The following is a 21,621-nucleotide window of genomic DNA, read 5'->3' as shown; positions in this document are numbered from 1 at the left end:
AGAATTTTTATTTACTGAAGATCAATTCCCCCACCTTTAGTCAATGTTATGTATCTATTCTTTAAGCCCTCCTATAGTATACGATTTGTTTATAAAACTCATTTATTGTTTAATAATACCACAGGGAATTTTTTTCTTATCTAGTTTTTTAAAAGTTTTAAATATAATACTTGCTCATTATAAAATGAAATTATTTAGGCCGGGCGCGCTGGCTCATGCCTATAATCCCAGCACTTTGGGAGGCCAAGGCGGGCAGATCACGAGGTCAGGAGATCGAGACCAACCTGGCGAACACTGTGAAACCCCATCTCTACTAAAAATACCAAAAAAATTAGCCAGGCGTGGTGGCACGCGCCTGTAGTCCCAGCTACTCAGGAGGCTGAGGCAGGAGAATGGCATGAACCCAGGGGGCGGAGCTTGCAGTGAGCAGAGATTCACACCACTGCACTTCAGCCTGGGCAACAGAGCGAGACTCTGTCTCAAAAAAAAAAAAAAAAAAAAAAAGAAATTATTTATCAAAATCACACAGTTTAGATAAAGTAAAATATAAAATTCTCTGTTTTTCCCTACCCCTTCCATCCCACTACACAAAATGTCTGATCATGAAGCCAGGTACCATGGCTCACACCTGTAATCTCAGCTACTTCGGAGGCTGAGGCAAGTGGATCGAAAGAGTCCAGGAGTTGGGGGCTGCAGTGAGCTATGATTGTGCCACTACACTCCAGCCTGGGCAACAGAGCAAGACCTTGTGTCTAAAATTTTTTAAAGTATCTATCATCTGTTTGGTTTAGGTCCTTCCAGGCATATAAAGACATATGAATTATAAACACATAAATTTATAGTATTTATATATTTTTATAATATATATTTAATCCTAAATTATATCGCATATATTAATCTGGAACTTGATTTAACTTAATATATGGTGGATGGTTTTTCATGTCTGTGTATATAGATTTACCGATTTATAGCCCGGCGCAGTGGCTCACACCTATAATCCCAGCACTTTGGGATTCCAAGGTGGGCAGATCACAAGGTCAGGAGTTCGAGACCAGCCTGGCCAACATGGTGAAACCCCATCTCTATTAATAATACAAAAATTAGCCGGGCATGGTGGCACATGCCTGTAATCCCAGCTACTCAGGAGGCTGAGGCAGGAGAATCGCTTGAACCTGGGAGGCGGAGGTTGCCAAGATCACACCATTGCACTCCAGCCTGGGCAACGAGAGCGAAACTCTGTCTCAAAAAAAAAAAAAAAAAAAGATTTACCGATTTACTTTTTTTTTTTTTTTTTTGGGACGGAGTCTTGCTCTGTCAGGCTGGAGTGCAGTAGCGCGATCTCGGCTCACGGCAACCTCCGCATCCCAGGTTCAAGCTATTCTCCTGCCTCAGCCTCACGAGTAGCTGGGACTATAGGCGCCCGCCACCATGCCTGGCTAATTTTTTCTATTTTTTAGTAGAGACGGGGTTTCACCGTGTTAGCCAGGAAGATCTCGATCTCCTGACCTCCTGATGCGCCCGCCTCGGCCTCCTGAAGTGCTGGGATTACAGGAGTGAGCCACCGCGCCCGGCCAGCTTTTTGTTTTTTCTTTTTTTTTTTTTTTTTTTTTTGAGACTGAGTTTCACTCTTGTTGCCCAGGCTGGAGTGCAATGGCATGATCTTGGCTAACTGCAACCTCCGCCTCCCAGGTTCAAGCAATTCTCCTGCTTCAGCTTCCTGAGTAACTGGGATTACAGGCACCCACCACCACAGCCAGCTAATTTTTGTATTTTTAGTAGAGACGGGGTTTCACCATGTTGGCCAGGCTGGTCTCAAACTCCTGACCTCAGGTGATCCACCCGCCTCAGCCACCCAACCTGTCTTGTGCTTAATATCAGAGTGGTGTAGTGGGTGGATGGTGGCAGGGAAGATATGTGCTTTTTCTTACTACTTTTGTCATTGTTCTACGTTTTTTTTTTTTTTTTTTTTTTTTTTTTTAAGCAGCCTTTCTTCCCTCCCCAAATATTTACGTTTTCCTTAAATCCAGAATTTTAATTTAGGGTATCCCATATTTAGCTTTGTAGCAGCTATCTTCACAAATTATGTACTACTGAAGATAAAGGGATTGTATTACTCTTTTAATAATTACTTATTTTTTAAACCAATTCTAATAAAAAGGTCCCTAAATGGGAGTTCTGACTCTGTCCCTAAAGTTATACAACCTTGAGTAAATCACTTAAAAATGTTGTGTTTCAGCCAGGCGTGGTGGCTCACGCCTGTAATCCCAGCCTTTGGGAGGCCGAGGTGGGCGGATCACCTGGGGTCAGGAGTTCGAGACCAGCCTGCCCAACATGGCAAACCCCGTCTCTACCAAAAATACAAAAATTAGCTGGGTGTGGTGGTGGTGGGCACCTGTAATCCCAGCTACTCAGGAGGCTGAGGCAGGAAAATCACTTGAACCCAGGAGGTAGAGGTTGCAGTGAGCCGAGATCACACCACTGCACTCCAGCCTGGGTGACAAGAGCGAAACTCCATCTCAAAAAAAAAAAAAGATTGTGCTTCAGTTTCCTCATTTATGAAATAAGGACTTAACCTAGTGATTTCTAGATAAATTGATCTGATCCTACAACAAGGTCTCCTCCATCAACCCACTTTCTATAGCACAGCTAAGCAATACAGAATCATACTGACAACGTTGAACCTTACCTGAGGTCTTTGTCACCCCAGCAACCGCAAAAGACCACCTGCTCACACATATTCCAAGATAAGACCTGTCTCCCTCCTTCCTCGTGACTTCCATGACCCACCTTACCTACCTCTACAAAACCCCAGGTGTTTTTTTGTTTGTTTTTTTGTTTTGTTTTTTTGAGATGGGGTCTCCCTCTGTCGCCCTGGAGTGCAGTGGCGCAATCTCAGCTCACTACAACCTCCGCCTCTGGAGTTTAATTGATTCTCGTGCCTCAGCCTTCCAAATAGCTGGGATTATAGGCACGCACCACCACATCCAGCTAATTTTTGTATTTTTTAGTAGAGACAGGGTTGCACCATCTTGGCCAGGCTGGTCTCAAACTTCTGACCTCAAGTGCCACCTCGGCCTCCCAAAGTGCTGGGATTACAGGCATGAGCCACCATGCCCATCCAGAAACTGCTCATTAATGAGCATTTTTCACTATTGCAATCACCTAAATAAAATCATCTCCTTAATTGTTCAGTACATTTTGTTTTTCACAATATTATTAAATTCCAAGGCTAAATTTCCAAAATGGGAGGTAAAGGAGGGAGGAGGGCTTGTTTGCTCTAAAAAATAAAAATATAAAAATTCAGGTTAAGGTTAACTTAGGGCGACACTTACTATAATATAATTGTTCCATGAACTTTTTAAGTGCAGAAATATTGATGAGGTTGTGGAAATAACATACAAATGAAGTTCTGACTCCTTTTTCTCTAAATTTGAGTTGCTCCGTGAAGGGGAATCTAGGAGGGAATTTCCTAAGTAAAACTCATTTCCGTTCCCATTGCACTTGAAAGGAATTTCACTTATGGAGTTGTTGTGATCTGGAAGTCCCTGGGGTTCTTTTGTGTTTGTTGTGCAAGATGGCTCGCCGACAGCCCCGCCAGTTGTTGGTGCAGACTGAGAGCTCCTCCTGGAGGGGCAAGGTAGGGGTCGAAAGGCACCTTGGCCATGAAGGGACAGCTTTTTGAGGCCTGGACGAGGACAGAGAGTTGAGTCCTTGGATGGTGTACTGCTCTCCTGCTGGTCCCTGTCAGGTAGAATTTAGTGTTAAACATGACATGCAAAATTTCACAGTAGGCAACAAAGAGAACCGGTAGTTTAAGACTGAACACAAATGTTTTCTCACAAAAGGGATGCTTGTTAAAACAAGGAAGTCATTGAACCTCGCTGGTAATAACCCATTGACTAGAGGAGATTTGATACTGCAATCTTTTAGTATACTTTTCTGTTTTCAGAAATAAACTGTATTTCTGAAATACATTTTATTTCATAGAATGAAGCACTTTATATATTGAAAGCATTGTGCCTGTCCTTCATGGAGCCCTGATATTTCCACTGAAAGGACTTTTTCATTCTAGTTTTGAAACCTGATTGTCCTTTAATTGTACATTGCTAATGGATCCTATAAAGAAAAAAAAATTCAAATAGGGATATGAAGAGAGGGGTTTTGTTTGTTTGTTTGAGACAGGGTCTCACTCTGTCACCCAGGTTGGAGTACAGTGGTGCGATCTGAGCTGTCTGTAACCTCCACCTCCCAGGCTCAAGTGATCCTCCCACCTCAGCCTCGTGAGTAGTTGGGACTACAGGCATGTGCCACTATGCCCAGCTAATTTTTGTATTTTTTTGTAGTGATGGTGAGACACACGACTAGTTGGATTTCCTAGTCCAACTAAGAATCCCTAAGCCTAGCTGGGAAGGTGACCACTTCCACCTTTAAACACGGGGCTTGCAACTTAGCTCACACCCAACCAATCAGATAGTAAAGAGAGCTCACTAAAATGCTAATTAGGCAAAAACAGGAGGTAAAGAAATAGCCAATCATCTATCGACTGAGAGCACAGTGGGAGGGACAATGATCGGGATATAAACCCAGGCATTCCAGCCAGCAACAGCTACCCTCTTTGGGTCCCCTCCCTTTGTATGGGAGCTCTGTTTTCACTCTATTAAATCTTGCAACTGCTCTCTCTTTTCGTCTGTGTTTGTTACAGCTCGAGCTGAGCTTTCGCTCGCGGTCCACCACTCCTGTTTGCCGCCGTGGCAGACCCGCCACTGACTTCCATCCCTCCGGATCCCGCAGGGTGTCTGCTGTGCTCCTGATCCAGTGAGGCGCCCAGTGCCGCTCCCAAACCGGCTAAAGGCTTGCCATTGTTCCTGCACTGCTAAGTGCCCAGGTTCGTCCTAATCAAGCTGAACACTAGTCACTGGGTTCCACGGTTCTCTTCCGTGACCCACGGCTTCTAATGGAGCTATAACACTCACAGCAAGGCCCAAGATTCCATTCCTTGGAATCCGTGAGGCCAAAAACCCCAGTTCAGAGAACACGAGGCTTGCCACCATCTTGGAAGCGGCCTGCCATCATCTTGGGAGCTCTCGGAGCAAGGACACCCGGGTAACAATGGGGTCTCACTATGTTGTCCAGGCTGGTCTCAAACTCCTGGGCTCAAGTGATCTGCCCACCTCTGCCTCCACCTCCCAAAGTGCTGGGATTACAGGCCTGTGCCACTGTGCCTGGCCTGAGATTTTTTTAAATGATGTTTTCTTTAATTCCCCTCCTGCTAATACTCTTCTGATTTTCCCAATAGCATTAGCACTTTTTTCAGAATCAATGCTGTGTCCTTTACTTTCCCTATTCTCTCCAGTTCACCATGACCTTTCTTTACTTTGCTGCACAAGGAAACAAGTTGGAGAAACTAAGAAGTCACAGAGTATGGTGAGACCTAAATTCCAGTCCTGGCTCTGCCACTTAATGGTTATGTGACCTTTGTTAAACAAAGTTTATGAGAGGCCATTGTTTTCAACTAGCCTCCTGCATGAGGCCCCAGCAAAACAGACCAAAACAGAAGGGAGTCCCTTGTGCTTAGTACCAGTAATCAAACTGAACTTGGAAACTGACCAGTTTTCCAGAAGAACAGATTCCACTCACCCTCAGTCAATAATGAAGTAGTGTCCTCTGTTTTCACCCTATAAGAACAGTAACTTTGAAACAAGCAATCCAATTTTTATCTCGTTTCAGCTTACTTCAGCCTTTCTGTGCCTATAAAGTCAACCTCCTCTGCTCAGCTTTTCAGACCACTTCTTCCAATTCTAGAATCACAAATAAAACTAAATCTATGCTTATTTTGTCTTTTGACATCTTAGTGGACCCAGGACTTCATTTCCTAATTTTAAAATAGAAACAATAATAGCACCCATCTCATAAGGTTTCTGTGAGGATACATGCAATGAGTTTGCAAAACTGGAAACAATATGTGCAAGCTATTACTATTACCCTATATTGCCTTCAGTTGATGGTTTATCTTTTTTTTTATTTCAATAATTTTGGGGGGAAGTTTATCCTTTTACATTGTTATCTTCTCTCTCCCATAAGATTAGAACCTCCACTATAGTGGAAAACTACTTTGTTTTGTAGAGATGGGGGTCTCACTACATTGCCCAGGCAGGTCTTAAACTCCTGTCCTCAAGTGATCCTCCTGCCTCAGTCTCCCAAATTGCTGGGGTTACAGGCATGAGCCACTGTTCCCAGCTTGAAATCTCTCTTTTATTTTTACAAACTTAAAAATTTTTTGTAGAGATGGGGTCTCACTATGTTGCCAGGGCTGGTCTCAAACTCCTGGGTTCAAGCAATCCCCCTGTCTCAGCCTCCCAAAGTGCTGGGATTACAGGTGTGAGCCACTGCACCCTGCCCCAGCCTACAATTTCTTAAGTGGAATTTTTAACTCATTTATTTTTTTAAACTCTCTTATTTCTTGGTGAATACAGTAAAACCTGTAAATACAGCTTTAGAGCAGACCTCTAAAGTCTGCTTTAGCTCAGTTGCATGCACTTTGATATGTATTGGCATTAAGTTCTAAGTATCTTTTAATTTCCTTTATTATTTTCAGCAGTTTGATCATGATGTGTTTGGGTGTGGAATTTTTTTGAGTTTATCTTTTTGGGGGTTCACTGAGTTTCTTGAACCTGTAAGTGTATATCTTTTGCCAAATTTAGAGAATTTTCTGTCATTATTCCTCCAAATACTTTTTCTTTTCATTATTTTTTTTTACATTTATTTAATTAATTATTATTACTATTATTTGTAGAGACAGAGTCTCACTATGTTACCCATGCTGGTTTTGAACTCCTGGGCTCAAACAGTCGTCCTGCCTAGGCCTCCCAAAGTGCTAGGATTACAGGCATGAGCCATTGTGCCTGGCTATTTTTCTGCACTATACTTTTTCTCCTCTCCTTCTAAGACTCTGAGGACATGAATACTAGATCTTTTTATACTGCCACACAGTACCCTGAGATTCTGTTTGTCTTTTCCTTCCATCTTTATTCTCTTTTTTTCAGACTAGATAATTTCTATTCATCTATCTTCAATTTCAATGACTTTCCCCTGTCATCTCCATTCCAGCTATTGAGCCATTCAGTGAATTTTTAAAATTTCAGTTATTGTAGTATGTTTCTCATTCTAAACTTTCCATTTGGTCCCTTTTTTATGTCTTCTATTTCTCTGCTAAGACTTTCTGTCTTTCCATTTGCTTCAAAGGGGTTCATACTTATTTCTTGGAGCATGGTTATAATAGTTCCCTCAAAGTCTTTGGTTGAGCCAGGCATGGTGGCTCATGCCTGTAATCCCTGCACTTTGGGAGGCCAAGGTGGGAGGATCACTTGAGGCCCAGGAGTTCAAGACCAACCTGGCCAATATAGCAAGGCCCCGTTTCTATTAAAAAAAAAACGTCTTTCGTAATTCGAACATCTGTGTCATCTTGGGATTGTTATCCGTTGTCTTGTCCTTCATAAAATGTTGAAATTTTCCTAGCTCTTCAAATGTCAAGCAATTTTTATTGCATCTGGGACATTTTGAATATTATGTGATTCTGGGTCTTACTTAAATTCTATGGAGAAAATTGATTTTTTTAAAAATCAGGCAATCAATTGTTGTATGTGTTCCATTCAGGATTTTTACTTGCATTCAGTAGAGAAGGTGGAGGGAAGTGTGCTTACTCCAGCTTGATCTGAATCAAAACCTCCTTGATTAATTTTATTAATATCAAAATTAAAATTATATTCAATAAAGACACCACATAGATAAAGCTAACAGGTAGCCAACAAAATGGGGGGTGATATTCGTAATGTCTAAAACCAACAAGCAGATTAATATATAGAGTGTACAAAACACTTCTGCTCCTGACTATATATGCAGTGAAAAATTTCAAACAGGTATATAAAGGGAAGGCAGAGAGAGGCGAAAAGGAAAAGAAGATAGGAATAAAAGGATGGAGGAGAGTGAAGAGGAGAGGAAGAAAGTATATTGATTCTACCTCAATGGTCAATAGTTTTTTTATATTTTAATAAATATTTGTTAACAGTAATAAACTGAGAAAATTATATTAGTATATATTAATATATAAGAGAATATATCACTGGGCATGGTGGCTCACACCTGTAATCATAGCACTTTGGGAGGCTGAAGTGGGTAGATTGCTTGAGTTCAGGAGTTGGAGACCAGCCTGGGCAACGTGGCAAAACCCTGTCTCTATGAAAAATACAAAAAAAATTGCCTGAGGGCTGTGGCTCACGCCTGTAATCCCAGCACTTTGGGAGGCTGAGGTGAGTGGATCATTTGAGACCAGGAGTTCAAGACCAGCCTGGCCAACATGGCAAAACCCCGTCTCTACTAAAAATACGAAAATTCGCTGGGCATGGTGCCACATGCCTGTAATCCCAGCTACTTGGGAGGCTGACACACGAGAATCGATTGAACCTGGGAGGTGGAGGTTGCAATGAGATTGCACCACTGCACTCCAGCCTGGGTGACAGGGTGAGACTCTGCCTCAAAAAGAAAACACAAAAAATTAGCCAGGCATGGTGGTGCGCGCCTGTAGTCCCAGCTACTTGGGGGACTGCAGTGGGAGGATCACTTGAGCCCAGGAGGTTGAGGCTGCAGTGAGCTGAAATCTTGCTACTGCACTCCAGCCTGGGTGACAAAGTGAGACCCTATCTAGAAAAAAAAAGAGAGAGAGAATATATCTATTTAATATTTTCAGTTTAGTTTGAGAAATATCAAGAAATAAAGACTTAGAACAAATATTGGAGTCTTTGAATCTTTTCTCTTGAGTTTCTAAACATCCTGGATTCATACATTTACACACGTAGTATATTTACATAAACACAGGACTTGGTCCTATAATAGAACTAGAACAATCTATTGTATAAGAAATTCTTAGAAAATTAAGAATGGTACCTCATGCCATATTATTACACAACAGCATTTTTATTTTTTAAATAGTACAGTATTACTAGTGAGAGTAGAAAAAGAAGAAAGCCCCCCGGGGGCTTGATCAAAGATTCTGAGGATGCTGAGTAGTGATTATTCTGTGATTGACTTACTGATCATCAGCAGTAATAAAAGAGCTATGTTTTATAATAATACAGACTCACTATGTGCCACACAGAGTTTAAGCACCTTATATGTACATGATTTAGCCCTTACATATTATGACTGTGGGATAGGTACTATTATGAGCCCTTCCACCTATGAGAAGAGTCAAGCCTGGAAAGATTAAATAGCTAGCTTAAGGCAGAGTCAGGATTTGAAGTCAGCCAATATAGCTCCAGAGCCTGAATCTTTATCTACTATGAGAGAGGAATATGAGAGGGGTATTTAAAGGCCTGTTGTTTACTACTACCCTGAACAGTAATCATACTTATGCAAGTCTGATGTCCCAAGATAACAACGTCCTTCTTGTGGCCTGCAGCTTCTCATCATTAGGCCTAAAAAATGGCACCTAGGAGGTGTTTCAAATCTCTGTACATGATAACATCCTTTAGTCCTCTACTTAGTGTTTTCTATCCCACCCTGCCTTTTGTTTAGGCTTCTAATTCAAATGTTTAATTACTGAGATGACAGTGCTAGAAAACTATGGTACAGTAGACCCAGCTCCCTCTTCACTCTCCTTGTCTGGAAACTACTCCTCTCCTCTATAAACAGAGCACACAGAAGCTGCCATGTTTTTAAAGACCCTGATTTGTCGGCTGTGGTGAATATTTTTCAGCAGTGTGTCATTTATTCAAGCTGGGCAATCAGAGACTTTCTTCAGGATTTAAAAATTCAATACAAGAAAGTGTGTGAGTTAGACTTTGTCTGGTGGTAGAAGCTGTAAAATGTGAATTTAAGACAGTCGGTGACTCGTGTGCTGCCCCATGGAGGATGTGGTGTTTAGGGAGAGAAGATGCAATTGACACACAAACATCAGAGAAGGAGACAGGGACTGAGTCCTGGGACACTCAAGCCCCCAGTTCCAGCTGTGTCTAAATTCCGTTCTCACCATTCCTACATTCCCAGGATTCCATTTCTAAACTTTACTGAGTTTGCTCACCATTGTATTAATACATTTAAAATAGAACACAGAGCCCAGCAATTCGAATATGCCAGATTAGACTGACAGATAGATCTATGTCTGTATCTATATCTGTATATATTTCCATTTCTAAATATATCTGTTGAATGAATACTGAATTTCATGAGTTGACCCAGTAATTCCAATAAATTCCCTTTTTAAATCTAAAATGCATTTCTGTCACTTTTAGCAGAGTTTTAACCTCCACAGTAACCTAAAACAACTACTGCAGACATTTGCTTTTTTTTTTTTTTTTTTTTTGCCTAAACAGGGTCTTACTCTGTCACCCAGGCTGGAATGCAGTGGTGTGAGTAGCTTGGACGAGAGGGACATGCCACCAGCCCAGCTAATTTTTCTTTTTTGTTTGTTTGTTTAAGAGATGGGGTTTCATCATGTTGCCCAGGCTGGTCTTGAACTCTTGGGCTCAAACAATCTACCCACCTTGGCCTCCCAAAGTGCTGGTATTACAGGCGTGAGCCATCATGCCCAGCTGCAAACATTAACTAAAAAGCTCTTTTATTTTTCTAAATTGGAGGAAAACAATGGAACTGTCAAAGTATCCTAGAAATGTGGGGAATTACATGCTGAAATGAAGACTTGACTCTGGGAGCATGTGGATGCCTATTCCTAGAACTGCCCCTCCCTCAATCCTTCCAATTACAAAGACCGTGTTAAGAATTTCACTCAGTGCCCTGCTACAAGGCAGAGCCCTCCCCGCAGAAGCTCATAAGTCACATTCTTCAGGGCAATAATGGAAATACATCAACTCTGTCCAAACATGGTTTATTATTACATGGATTTAGAGCAAATCACACTCCCACAAGCCAATATTATGAAAGCCAGGCTAGGTTGTAAAGAATGTGATTATTCATTCAACAAATATTAAGCACCTAGTATGTACCAAGCACTGGGCCAACACTAGAAATATATCAGTGCACAAGAATATCTAGGTCCCAGCTCTCATGGAGCTTGCATTCTAGTGGGAAGACAGACAATAAGCAATGAACATGTAGTTATAACTTATGAAAGTGCAATGAAATCAACACAATAGTCTGATAAAGAAAACCTGTGTGTGTTTGTTGACAGGTAGCATACTTCAGACTAGGTGATCAAGCAAGAACTCTCTGGGATAAGGACATTTAAGCTGAGATCTGAAGGATGAGAAGGAGTGAGCCATGTGAAAAGCGATGTTAAGAGGGGTAAGAAGTTCAAAGGTCTGAGCTGGAAAGAGTTGCAGTGCTCTAACTATTGAGATGAGCAAGAGAAGTAAGAGATGAAGCTGCAGCGGTAGGCAACGGCCAGGTCTTGCAGGGATGTCTAGACATGGTAAAAGCTTTATTTGCTGTGCAATGGCATACCACTGAAAGGTTTTAAGCAAGAAAGGGACATTTGGAAAAGATCATTTTGTCTTTAAGGTGGATAATGGATTCAGGCAGAGGCAGACAGGTACTGAGAATGGAAGTGGAGAGCGTAGTTAGAGGTGTTGCAGAAGTGATGAGAGATGATGGTGGAGTTTTGGCAGTGGAGATAGAAGTTGATGGGTGAGTTAGAGATATATTATGAACTCAGGAGTTCCAATAATCCAGGGGAAGATTGATGTCATTGTAGATTATTTAGGCCAGCAATTCTCAAACCTTGGTAGCTAGCTAACAGAATCATCTAGATAGCTACCAAAAACAGACGACTGAACACTGTCCCTAAAGCTGAGGATTCAATAGCCTGGAGTAGAGCCTAGGAGTCTGTACTCTCCATGAGCCCTTGGGAGATTCTTATCCATGGCCAAGATTGAAATAAACATGGACTTTTGCCATTATTCCAGGTCAGCTTTATTTCCACACCCCAGAAGATCTAGGCTAAGTCCTCACATCGCCCAGTCAGCATGTGTTAAGAGTGTAGACTAATTTCAAAGCAGTAACACTACATTAAGCAGCAGCAGTGGAGCTGGGCATAGTGGCGCATACCTGTAATCCCAGCTACCTAGGAGGTTGAGGCTTTAGTGAGCCATAATCACACCACTGTACTCGGCCTAGGCAACAGAGCAAGACCCTGTCTCAAAAAAAAAAAAAAAAAAAAAAAGAACAAAAGAAGCAGCAGCAATGAGTGTCCCAGATTCTGACTTTCTGATAAGTAAATTCAAGCCCCTACAGTCTATTTAACTTTACACAGAAGGACTACTGGGGGAAAATAAGATCTCATATTCAATTGACTTCCCTAACTAACCTTGTATGGGATACTTTGTTAAGAAAGTTTTCTAAAAGTGTGTGGTTTTATCTTTTTGTAAAAGGCAGAATAGTACGTGTACATGAATCTTTGATAATTTAGGTCCTTCTGAACTTCAGGATTATCTTCATTAATATAGTCTGGAGCTGAAATTGACGAGTTGGCCTGAAACAGCAGGCTCCCAAAGGCAGAAGCCAAAAGAAGGGGCGACTTTAGTGCCCCCACTCCCGAGGATCTCCAATAGTCTTCCCCTGAGTGAGCCACCACAAATAAATATCTATGCCACATTAAAACAACATATCTGTGCCTGCTAAGGAAAAAAGAGTTTCCATCTACCCCACATAAACATACAGTCTAGGTAAATGAATTCCCTAATCTCCCATATTGCTGCCCCAAAGATCTTTTTTATAGAAATTCCAGAACCATCACTGACTCCAGGAAGGATCTAACACCAGTCCAAATCCTCTTCTATATATATGGGTATAAACCTAAAATTCTACTAGTTTTTTTCTGCCTGTAGCCAAGATTGAGTAATACGGACTATATATACACTCCCACCTGAAACAACCAAAAATTGGACAAAATATATGCAAAAATAGATTTCAAGACACTAGACACCAGGCAATAAAAGACAATGGGCCCTGGTAGGTGGGAAATAATCAAGGTGAGACCTAACGACTGCTCGTTTACTGCCTTGAAAAAAGTCTCCAGGGCGCAGTGTAGAGAAGAGGGGGGTGATACATACTGATTGTGGTAATGGTTTCATGGGGAGATATATATGATAAAACATATATGCACAGTTTATTGTGTGTCAATCACACCTCAGTAAAGCTGTTACAACAAAATTCTACAACTAGAACTTCTTTCCTGGAGCTGCTGGCTTTCATGCCTGCTAAAATGGAAATCCTACCAAAGGAATAACCATTTTAAATCTGTATTATTAAATTATCACAATGTTCTGGGCACGGTGGCTCATGCCTGTAATCCCAGCACTTGGGACCACTGCCAGCCGAGGCGGGTGGATTACAAGACTGGGAGTTCGAGACCAGCGTGACAAACATGGTGAAACCCCATCCCTACTAAAAATACAAAAGAATTAGCCGGGTGTGGTGGCAGGTGCCTGCAATCTCAGCTACTCAGGAGGCTGAGGCAGGAGAATCGCTCAAACCCAGGAGGCGGAGGTTGCAGCGAGCCAAGATTGAGCCACAGCACTCCAGCGTGGGCGACAGAGCTAGACTCCGTCTCAAAAAAAAACAGAAAGAAAGAAATTATCACAATATGGTATCAGTAAAAACCCAAACATAAAATGTACAGGAAGAGCAAGGATACTTGCTAGGTGGTATGGTTTGAATATTTGTCCCCTCCAAAACTTACATTGAAATTTAATCCCCAGTATGGCAGTATTGAGAGGTGGGGCCTTTAAGAGGTGACTGGGTAGTGAGGGCTCTGCCCTCATAAATGGATTAATCAATTCATGGATAAGTGGGTTAATATGTTAATGTGTTATCATAGGAATGGAATTGGCTTTATAAGAAGAGGAAGACAGACTTGAGCTTGCATGCCCAGTCCTCTTGCCATGTGATGTCCTGCACAGCCTAGGAACTCCGCTGAGTGTCCCCACCAGCAAGAAGGCTCTCAGCAGATACAACTACTTGACCTTGGCCTTCTCAGCCTCCGTAACTGTAAGAAATACATTCTTTTCCTTATCAATTAGCCAGTTTCAGGTATTCTGTGATACACAACAGAATACAGATTGAGATACTAGGGAAGGCTAGAGAGAGGACAGCACAGAGAACAGAGAAAGAGCACAGAATGGGAGAAATGGAAACAAATCTTGACCATTTGACAAGTGTGTTGAGAGCTGTAAGTAGCCAGGGTAGTTCCATGAAAATGCATGGTAACCATGGCTCATATTTACCTATGTAACAAATCTGCATGTCCTGCACATATATCTCAGAACTTAACATAAATAAAATAAAATTTTTAAAAAAGAAAATGTGTAGTGGTATTTTTTCGTTGCCACAATAAATGGGGAGCATTATTGGCACTTAGTGGACAAAAGCCAAGGAAGCTGAAGTTTCACAATGTGTGGCCCCATTCTGCACAGGTACAAACGGTACCACACAAATACCAGTAACACCCCTTGAGAAATCTGGTGAAAAGAATTCAGCTACACAGGCTGTTGGTTCCTTCTCCAGTGCTAGAATTTTAAAGGGGTCTCAATGAGCATTTTGAGCTGTGGTTTGCCATGCTAAATAGAACACACTAGACAATTCTGTCTTAGTAAGTTTTTTTGATGTTTAGCTTCAAATATAATCAGAACCTCCAAAGCCTTGAGAACACTGACAGGAACACAGAACTCCTTAACCTTGAACTTACTTAAGCACCTTTAAGAATATTAGTTACTGCAGCCACTGTCCAACAATTTTCTTATCCAGAATAATTGGCCCTAAGGTTAAAATTCTACAAAGCAAATTGGTAATGTGTTTAGGAAAAATCAACTTCCTAAGCCTTTTTTTTTTTTTTTTGGTGAGAAAGGAAGTTATAATAATAATGAAATTTAGGTTTGGAAGAGACCTCATAGGTCCTCTTGTTCAAACTGTGAGGGAGGGTGGGAATGACAGAAAGTGCAGTGAGAAAAGGCCTCTCCCCAGCAAGCTAAGAAACACAGCATGGCCCACCACGGGTTTGTGAATATCCCCAGTTAGGATTTCACTTTTTCTGAACAGCATTTTGCAATGCTTTTCTAATCTGGTTATTTCCCCTTGCTATGACCTGTCTTTCTAGGATCCAATTCATATTAATTTTCCCTATGCCTCTATATCCCTTGACTGGCAGCTCCCGGAATCCTACACTCCCCTCTTCCTTCTAATATCTAAATAGAGAAATTGTGTAACAGTATCACACTTTGGCCATGCACAGTGGCTCATGCCTGTAATCCAAGCACTTTGGGAGGCTGAGGTGGACGAATCACGAGGTCAGGAGTTCGAGACCAGCCTGGCCAACATGGTGAAACTCCATCTCTACTTAAAATACAAAAAATTAGCTGAGCTCGGTGGTGGGCGCCTGTAATCCCAGCTACTCGGGAGGCTGAGGCAGGAGAATCACTTGAACCCAGGAGGTGGAGGTTGCAGTGAGCCGAAATTGAGCCACTGCACTCCAGCCTGGGCGACAGTGCAAGACTCCATCTCAAAAAAAAAAATACAGCATCACACTTTAACTTAAGCAACTTAAGAAACTCCTTTTTTTTTGTCCAGGTGCGGTGGCTCAGGACTGTAATCCCAACACTGGGAGGCTGAGGTGAGCAGATCACTTGAGGTCAAGAGTTTGAGATCAGCCCGGTCAACAGAGCAAAACCCCATCTCTACTAAAAATACAAAAAATTAGACAGGCGTGGTGGTGGGCGCCTGTGATCCCAGCTACTCAGGAAGCTGAAGCAGGAAAATTGTTTGAACCTGGGAGGCAGAGGTTGCAGTGAGGACAGATCACACCGCTGCACTCCAGCCTGGGTGACAGAGCGAGACTCAGTCTCAAAAAAAAAAAGAAACTCCTTTTTCTCCTTTTTAAATTTACCCAGACTTCTTTCCCACCTTCTAGACTGAAATTTCAATGCCAGATGAACTTCTCCACCAGATAAACCCACTAGGACCTCCAGCTTAACCTGTTTAAACAGTACTTGAGCATGATCCCTTCTGACATCCTTATTTCTTTGAAGGGCATCGCAATTCAGTCACCCCAGCTGGAAACCACAGTAGTTTCTCTTTCCATCTCTCCTATTTCCATCAACTGTTAGTATTGTGGATTCTGCCTATGAAATGTCTCTTCCGTCCGTCCCTTTTTTTTTATTCTTGCTACCACTACCCCAGTTCACATTCTAATGACTTTCCACCAATCTCAGGTCTTTCCCCACTTCAATCCATTTTAAGCACAATCGTCAGATTATTTTTCTGTAGTAAAGGTTTTTATGTCATTCTCATGGTCAAAACTTTCAATAGTTTTTCATATCCTGTGAAATGAAATGTACAGTCTTCATCTGGACTTTTAAGGTCCTTCAAAGTATAGGATCCATTTCACTTTCAGGTCCTATTTTCAATCCCACGGGGCTAACCCATGTTCCATTTCTTTTCTGCCTGGATCTCCTCTTCCACTATTCCTCCAGCTGCAGTGTCCCCATCTCTAGGTGCCCTATTCCTTTACCAACTGTCACCAGGCATCTTGACTTCTCCCCACAACTGAATATCATCTGTCCCCTCTTTAAATCTCTTTGAAAATTGCTCAGACTCATTCAGGACACTTAGCATGTGGACTATGTATTTTCTTTATTTGTGCAAATGCTGTATATCTTGGTTAGAATCAGCTTCTCAAGGACAGGATTTAGGAGTTACTCATCTTTGTATCCAACATAGGGCCTAACATAGTGCCCTACGCAGAACCAGAGCTCAACAGATGTTTTTTATTTTAATTTTAATGAATTATTTATCTATATTGTGACATTTGTATGTTCAGTAATATATAGAAAATTAGAAAAACTATACTATTTAACTGATTTGAATTGAGAAAAAGTTCTCTCAAAAATACCTTCTTCATTATTGCATATATCAGATTAACAGAACTCAGTCCAAAGCCATTAGTAGAGAAAAAACATTAACGAAAACAAGTTGCAATGTAAAAATGTTTTGGTTAGCAAGTTAAACACATACTCCAAACAACAATCTCACCTGAGAGGAGATTCATTCAGACTTCTGGGCTCTTTGCTTCTCCAAAAGGCAAGGCCATTCTTTTCTTCCTTGACTTAAAAAAAAAATAGTTATTTGGTCATTAATTAAATAATTTGATTGAGATTATGAAGAAGACCTAGTCACATATACTGATTAAATGACTGCTCATAAATCCCCACAAAAATTGTAAGTCCAAAATTGTAAGCTGGATAGCATGATGGAGCAAAAAGGACTTTGGCTTTGACATGAACATGTCCTTGGCCAAGCACGGTGGCTCACACCTGTAATCCCAACATTTTAGGAGGCTGAAGTGGGAGGATCACTTGAGCTCACAAGTTCAAGACCAGCCAGGGCAATATAATGAGCTGTCAACTCTACAAAAAATAGAAATATTAGCTGAGTGTGGTGGTGTGCATCTGTAGCCCCAGCTACTTGGGAGGCTGAGGATGGAGGATCGCTTGAACCTAGGTGGTTGAGGATGCAGTGAGTTATGATCACACCACTGCACTCTAGCCTGGGTAACAGAGCAAGACCCTGTCTCAAAAATAAAAAATTAAAATTAAAATTAAAAAGTAGGGCCTTTTTGGAAGTGATTAAGTCACTAAGGCTTTGCCCTCATAAATGGGATTAGTACCCCTATAAAAGGTTGATGGGAGTACCTTAGTCCCACTGCCCCTCTCACTATGTGAGGACATAGGATTTGTTCCTTCCGCCATGTGAGGATGCAGCAAGAAGCTGCTATCTCTGAAGCAGAGGGCAGCCCTTACACTGAGTCTGCTGGTGACTAGATTTTGGACTTCCAGCCTCCAGAACTGTGAGAAACAAATTTCTGTTGTTTATAAATTACCTAGTCTAAGGTATTTTGTTATAGCAGCAGGTGCAGGATAAGACAGTGGTCTGCTGTTATTCTGTCTTTCCAGCCTCTCCCTTTTTTGAAGAATTGCTCTCTTCCTATAGTTACCATGAATGTCCTCATCCTTAAATTTAAAAAAAAAAAAAAAGAAAGAAAGAAAAAAAAGACTTTGCTCCTTCCATGAAATGAATGATGCTTAAGTTTCAGTGCCCCTGGCCAGGTGCGGTGACTCACACTTGTAATTGCAGCACTTTGGGGAGCTGAAGCAGACGGACCACTGGAGGCCAGGAGTTCGAGCCCAGCCTGGCCAACATGGTGAAACCCAGTTTCTACTAAAAACACAAAAATAGCCAGTCATGGTAGTGTGGGCCTATAGTCCCAGCTACTCAGGAGGCTGAGGGAGGAGAATCACTTGAACCTAGGAGGCAGAGGTTGCAGTGACCCAAGATTGTACCACTGAACTTCAGCCTGGGTGGAAGAGTGAGACTCCATCTCAAAACAAAAAAAAAAGTTTCAGTGTCCCTCAGTGCATGAGTTCCTTCCAACGTCTTAGGAGAGACCCTAAAAATGTGTTCACATGGCCAAATGTTTTTATAAGAACTGCAAAGAGAATAATCCACCTCTTCAACCACAATAATTTAAGACCACAGGCCCTTCTTCTCACTTCAATTTTTCTTCTATCTCACTTCCTCTCTTGAGAGTGGCTGTAGGCACTCTGTATTTGTGATTTCTTCTGTCTTGATTTCTTTGGAGTGCTGTGGGCATTGTATTTGTACAATGTAAAACAGACGTCTTAGTTATTTCAAGGGGGGACTCTCCAAATTGTATGAGTTTCAGTCCCCATAAAACCTAGATCTGCTCCTGCCCTAGCCGTAGCTGATGGGTCTAGAGGTAGACTGCTGACCCAGTCTGGGCCAATCAATGTCTTGCCCTGGATTTGTGACATTTGTTCTTGAGAGACAGGGCTAGAAGTCTTTGGAGCTGGCTGGACCCTAGGAAGAGGTCCTGGCCAAGCTGCTCAGGCCCCAGAACAGGCACCTGGGTTCCTGGTCTTTCACTATTTGGCTCTTTTGTTTCCCTTTTGATTCCCTAGGAGACTCCAAAATCTTCCAACAAATTCCCCTTGACATTAAGATAGGCAGAATCAGTTTTTTCTATTTGGAATTTAAGAAACTTTAAGACCCCAATCATCACAATCGCTTGTAAAAGTAGGTATTTCACGAATAATGGTACTAAATGTGATACAAATAATGCGTTTGTATATTGCTGGAATTAGGTGGAAGCACTTATGACTCATCAATCAGACAGGTTTGAGCCCATCTCCTACTTCAGATCACAGATTACAGAATGTCTAGGAGGTAAACCACTTGGTCCTGGTGATACAGCAATACCAACCCAGGGAGCAAGCAGCTTGGAGGAGAACAGGAAATATAGAGCACATCACTGCTGGCATGCTGGAAAGGAGGATGAGATCACCGAGGCTTATCTGTTAGGATATTAGTGTCACCTGCACAATCATCCTGTAACAGTCTTAAGTTGTGTCTTAAACCTCATTCCATCCAAATTCAGTAACCAAACTTGAATTCTCTCTTTTTTGTGTGAGGTCATTAAAAAGTTGAAAAAAAAAACAACTTTAGTGTTCACATCCCTGCCTCTTTCTATGTTAGCTTTATTTTATTTATTTATTTATTTATTTATTTATTGTATTGAGAAGAGTCTCACTCTGTCGCCCAGGCTGGAGTGCAGTGGCACAATCTCGGCTCACTGCAGCCTCTGCCTCCCTGGCTCAAGCAATCCTCCCACCTCAGCCTCCTGAGTAGCTGGGATTACAGGCACTCGCCACCATGCCTGGCTAATTTTTGTATTTTTAGTAGAGATGGAGTTTCACCACTTTGGCCAGGCTGGTCCCAAACTCTTGATCCCAAGTGATCCACCCACCTTGGCCTCCCAACGTGCCAGGATTCCAGGTGTGAGCCACTGTGCCCAGCCTATGTTAGCTTTAAATTTCACTTTGTAATAATGGTCTGGAGAATCAGGATCATCTGTGCTCTCCACTCAGAAATAAAGTACAGTTCAGTCTATTTCTGCACTTGGTGGAACGTCTGGTCTCCTGGACACCAAAGACCAGAGTCTGGCAGGTGTAAGGCAATAATGACAAAACAGCCTGAGTGCAGAGTCATCTGTTGCTGTATTCTCTAGTGTGCATGTAGCAGTTGACACGCTTCTTCAGTGGCTTGGATATGAATTCCTTCAGTCATTTAGCACAATGCATATCTGATGGAATGTTTGGTAGTACGGGCCAGCTGAAGAACATTTTTAGAAGGGACACTACAAAAATAATACATCTGCTTTCTCTATTGCAAGAGGTTCAATTATATTCATAAAGTCCCATTCTTGTGGGGAAGATTGTCAGGCTTCCATATGTAAAAACTATCCATGAAACCTGAGAGACTCATCAGTTTCTTGTGCTTTTACTTTTGCCCTACATCATTGGTTTTAGAAAATATCTAGGTTTTACATTTATTTTTAAAAATTACACACACACACACATATAGTTGTCCCTCAGTATCCATGGAAAATCGGTTCTAGAATCTCCCTTGGAAACCAAAATCTGAGTATGCTCAAGTGCCTGATAGAAAATGGTATAGTATTTTCATACAACCTATGCATACCCTCCCATATACTTTAAATAATCTCTAGATTACTTATAATACTAACTACAACAAAAAATGTCATGTAAATAGTTATACTGTATTGTTTAGGGAATAATTACAAGAAAAAAGTCTGTACATGTACAGCACAGATTCAATTTTTTTTTAGTATGATTTCAATCTTCTGTTGGCTGAATCTATGAATGTGGAACTCACGAATATGGAGAGCCAATATTCAGTGCAGCTCTAGAATAACAGAAAAGATCTTAAAGGCTTTTGTGGTATTACTAAACTTTGGTTCAGTTTAGATTTCATTAAACTATGTTTCAATCTAGTTGGGGATTCGTCTATTTAATTTTATGCCAATATTTCAAAATATACCACTAAAGCCTGTAAGGTCTTTTCTGTTTTTCTAGAGCTGCAGTGAATATTCGAAAACACTAGTTACCTGTGTCTATTTAAATGTAAACTTAAATTCAGTTATTCAGCAGCACTAGCCACATTTGAAAAGCCCAATGGCCACAGGTAGCCAATGGCTACTGTATTAGACATGATTAGACAAGATACAGAACATCTCCATCATTGCCAAAAGTTCTGTTGGGTAATGCCGTTCTAGAATGTACCTGAAACTGAAACTAAGTGGTTAATAACCCAATCCATTCAAGAGCTTTTGTGGCCAGGCATGGTGGCTCATGCCTATAATCCCAGCACTTTGGGAGGCCGAGGCGGGCGGATCACCTGAGGTCAGGAGTTCGTGACCAGCCTGGCCAACATAGAGAAACCCCATCTCTACTAAAACACAAAAATTAGCCAGGTATGGTGGCAGGCATCTGTAATCCCAGCTACTCGGAAGGCTGAGGCAGGGAGAATTGCTTGAACCTGGGAGGCAGAAGTTGCTATGAGCCGAGATCACGCCACTGCACTCCAGCCTGGGTGACAGAGTGAGACTTCATCTCCAAAAAAAAAAAAAAAAAGAGCTTTTGCTACTAATACAGTTCAATCCTGTCACTCTGTTCCCATCTGCATTGTTCATTTAGAGTTTAATAACCATCCTCTTTTAACCAGCATTTAACGTCTAAATGT

At 41.6% G+C, this 21,621-nt stretch overlaps 1 protein-coding gene and 1 pseudogene across 6 annotated transcripts in view; one reads left to right on the top strand and one right to left on the bottom strand.

Annotated features, from left to right (window-relative positions):
* LOC129466906 (small ribosomal subunit protein uS17-like) overlaps positions 1–21,621 on the top strand; it is a 153,614-nt pseudogene that overhangs the window by 90,131 nt on the left and 41,862 nt on the right.
* The window catches only part of C17H12orf56 (chromosome 17 C12orf56 homolog), a 100,197-nt gene that overhangs the window by 43,178 nt on the left and 35,398 nt on the right, over positions 1–21,621 (bottom strand). For 5 of the 6 annotated variants that reach the window (XM_055250907.2, XM_055249709.2, XM_055249711.2 and 2 more), the window contains exons 3-4: positions 17,035–17,107; positions 3,333–3,741 (exon numbers count right to left, since the gene is read on the bottom strand). In XM_055250907.2, coding sequence (XP_055106882.2) covers positions 3,333–3,741; positions 17,035–17,107 — 482 coding nt within the window. The remainder of the gene's footprint in view (positions 1–3,332; positions 3,742–17,034; positions 17,108–21,621) is intronic. The other variant, XM_055249713.2, reaches the window with a different exon arrangement.

This window comes from Symphalangus syndactylus, chromosome 17, assembly GCF_028878055.3.
Source record: "Symphalangus syndactylus isolate Jambi chromosome 17, NHGRI_mSymSyn1-v2.1_pri, whole genome shotgun sequence".
In the NCBI taxonomy this organism is placed as follows: Eukaryota; Metazoa; Chordata; class Mammalia; order Primates; family Hylobatidae; genus Symphalangus; species Symphalangus syndactylus.
The sequence above is the reverse complement of the archived record's forward strand: the minus strand, read 5'-3'. Positions and strand labels throughout refer to the sequence as shown.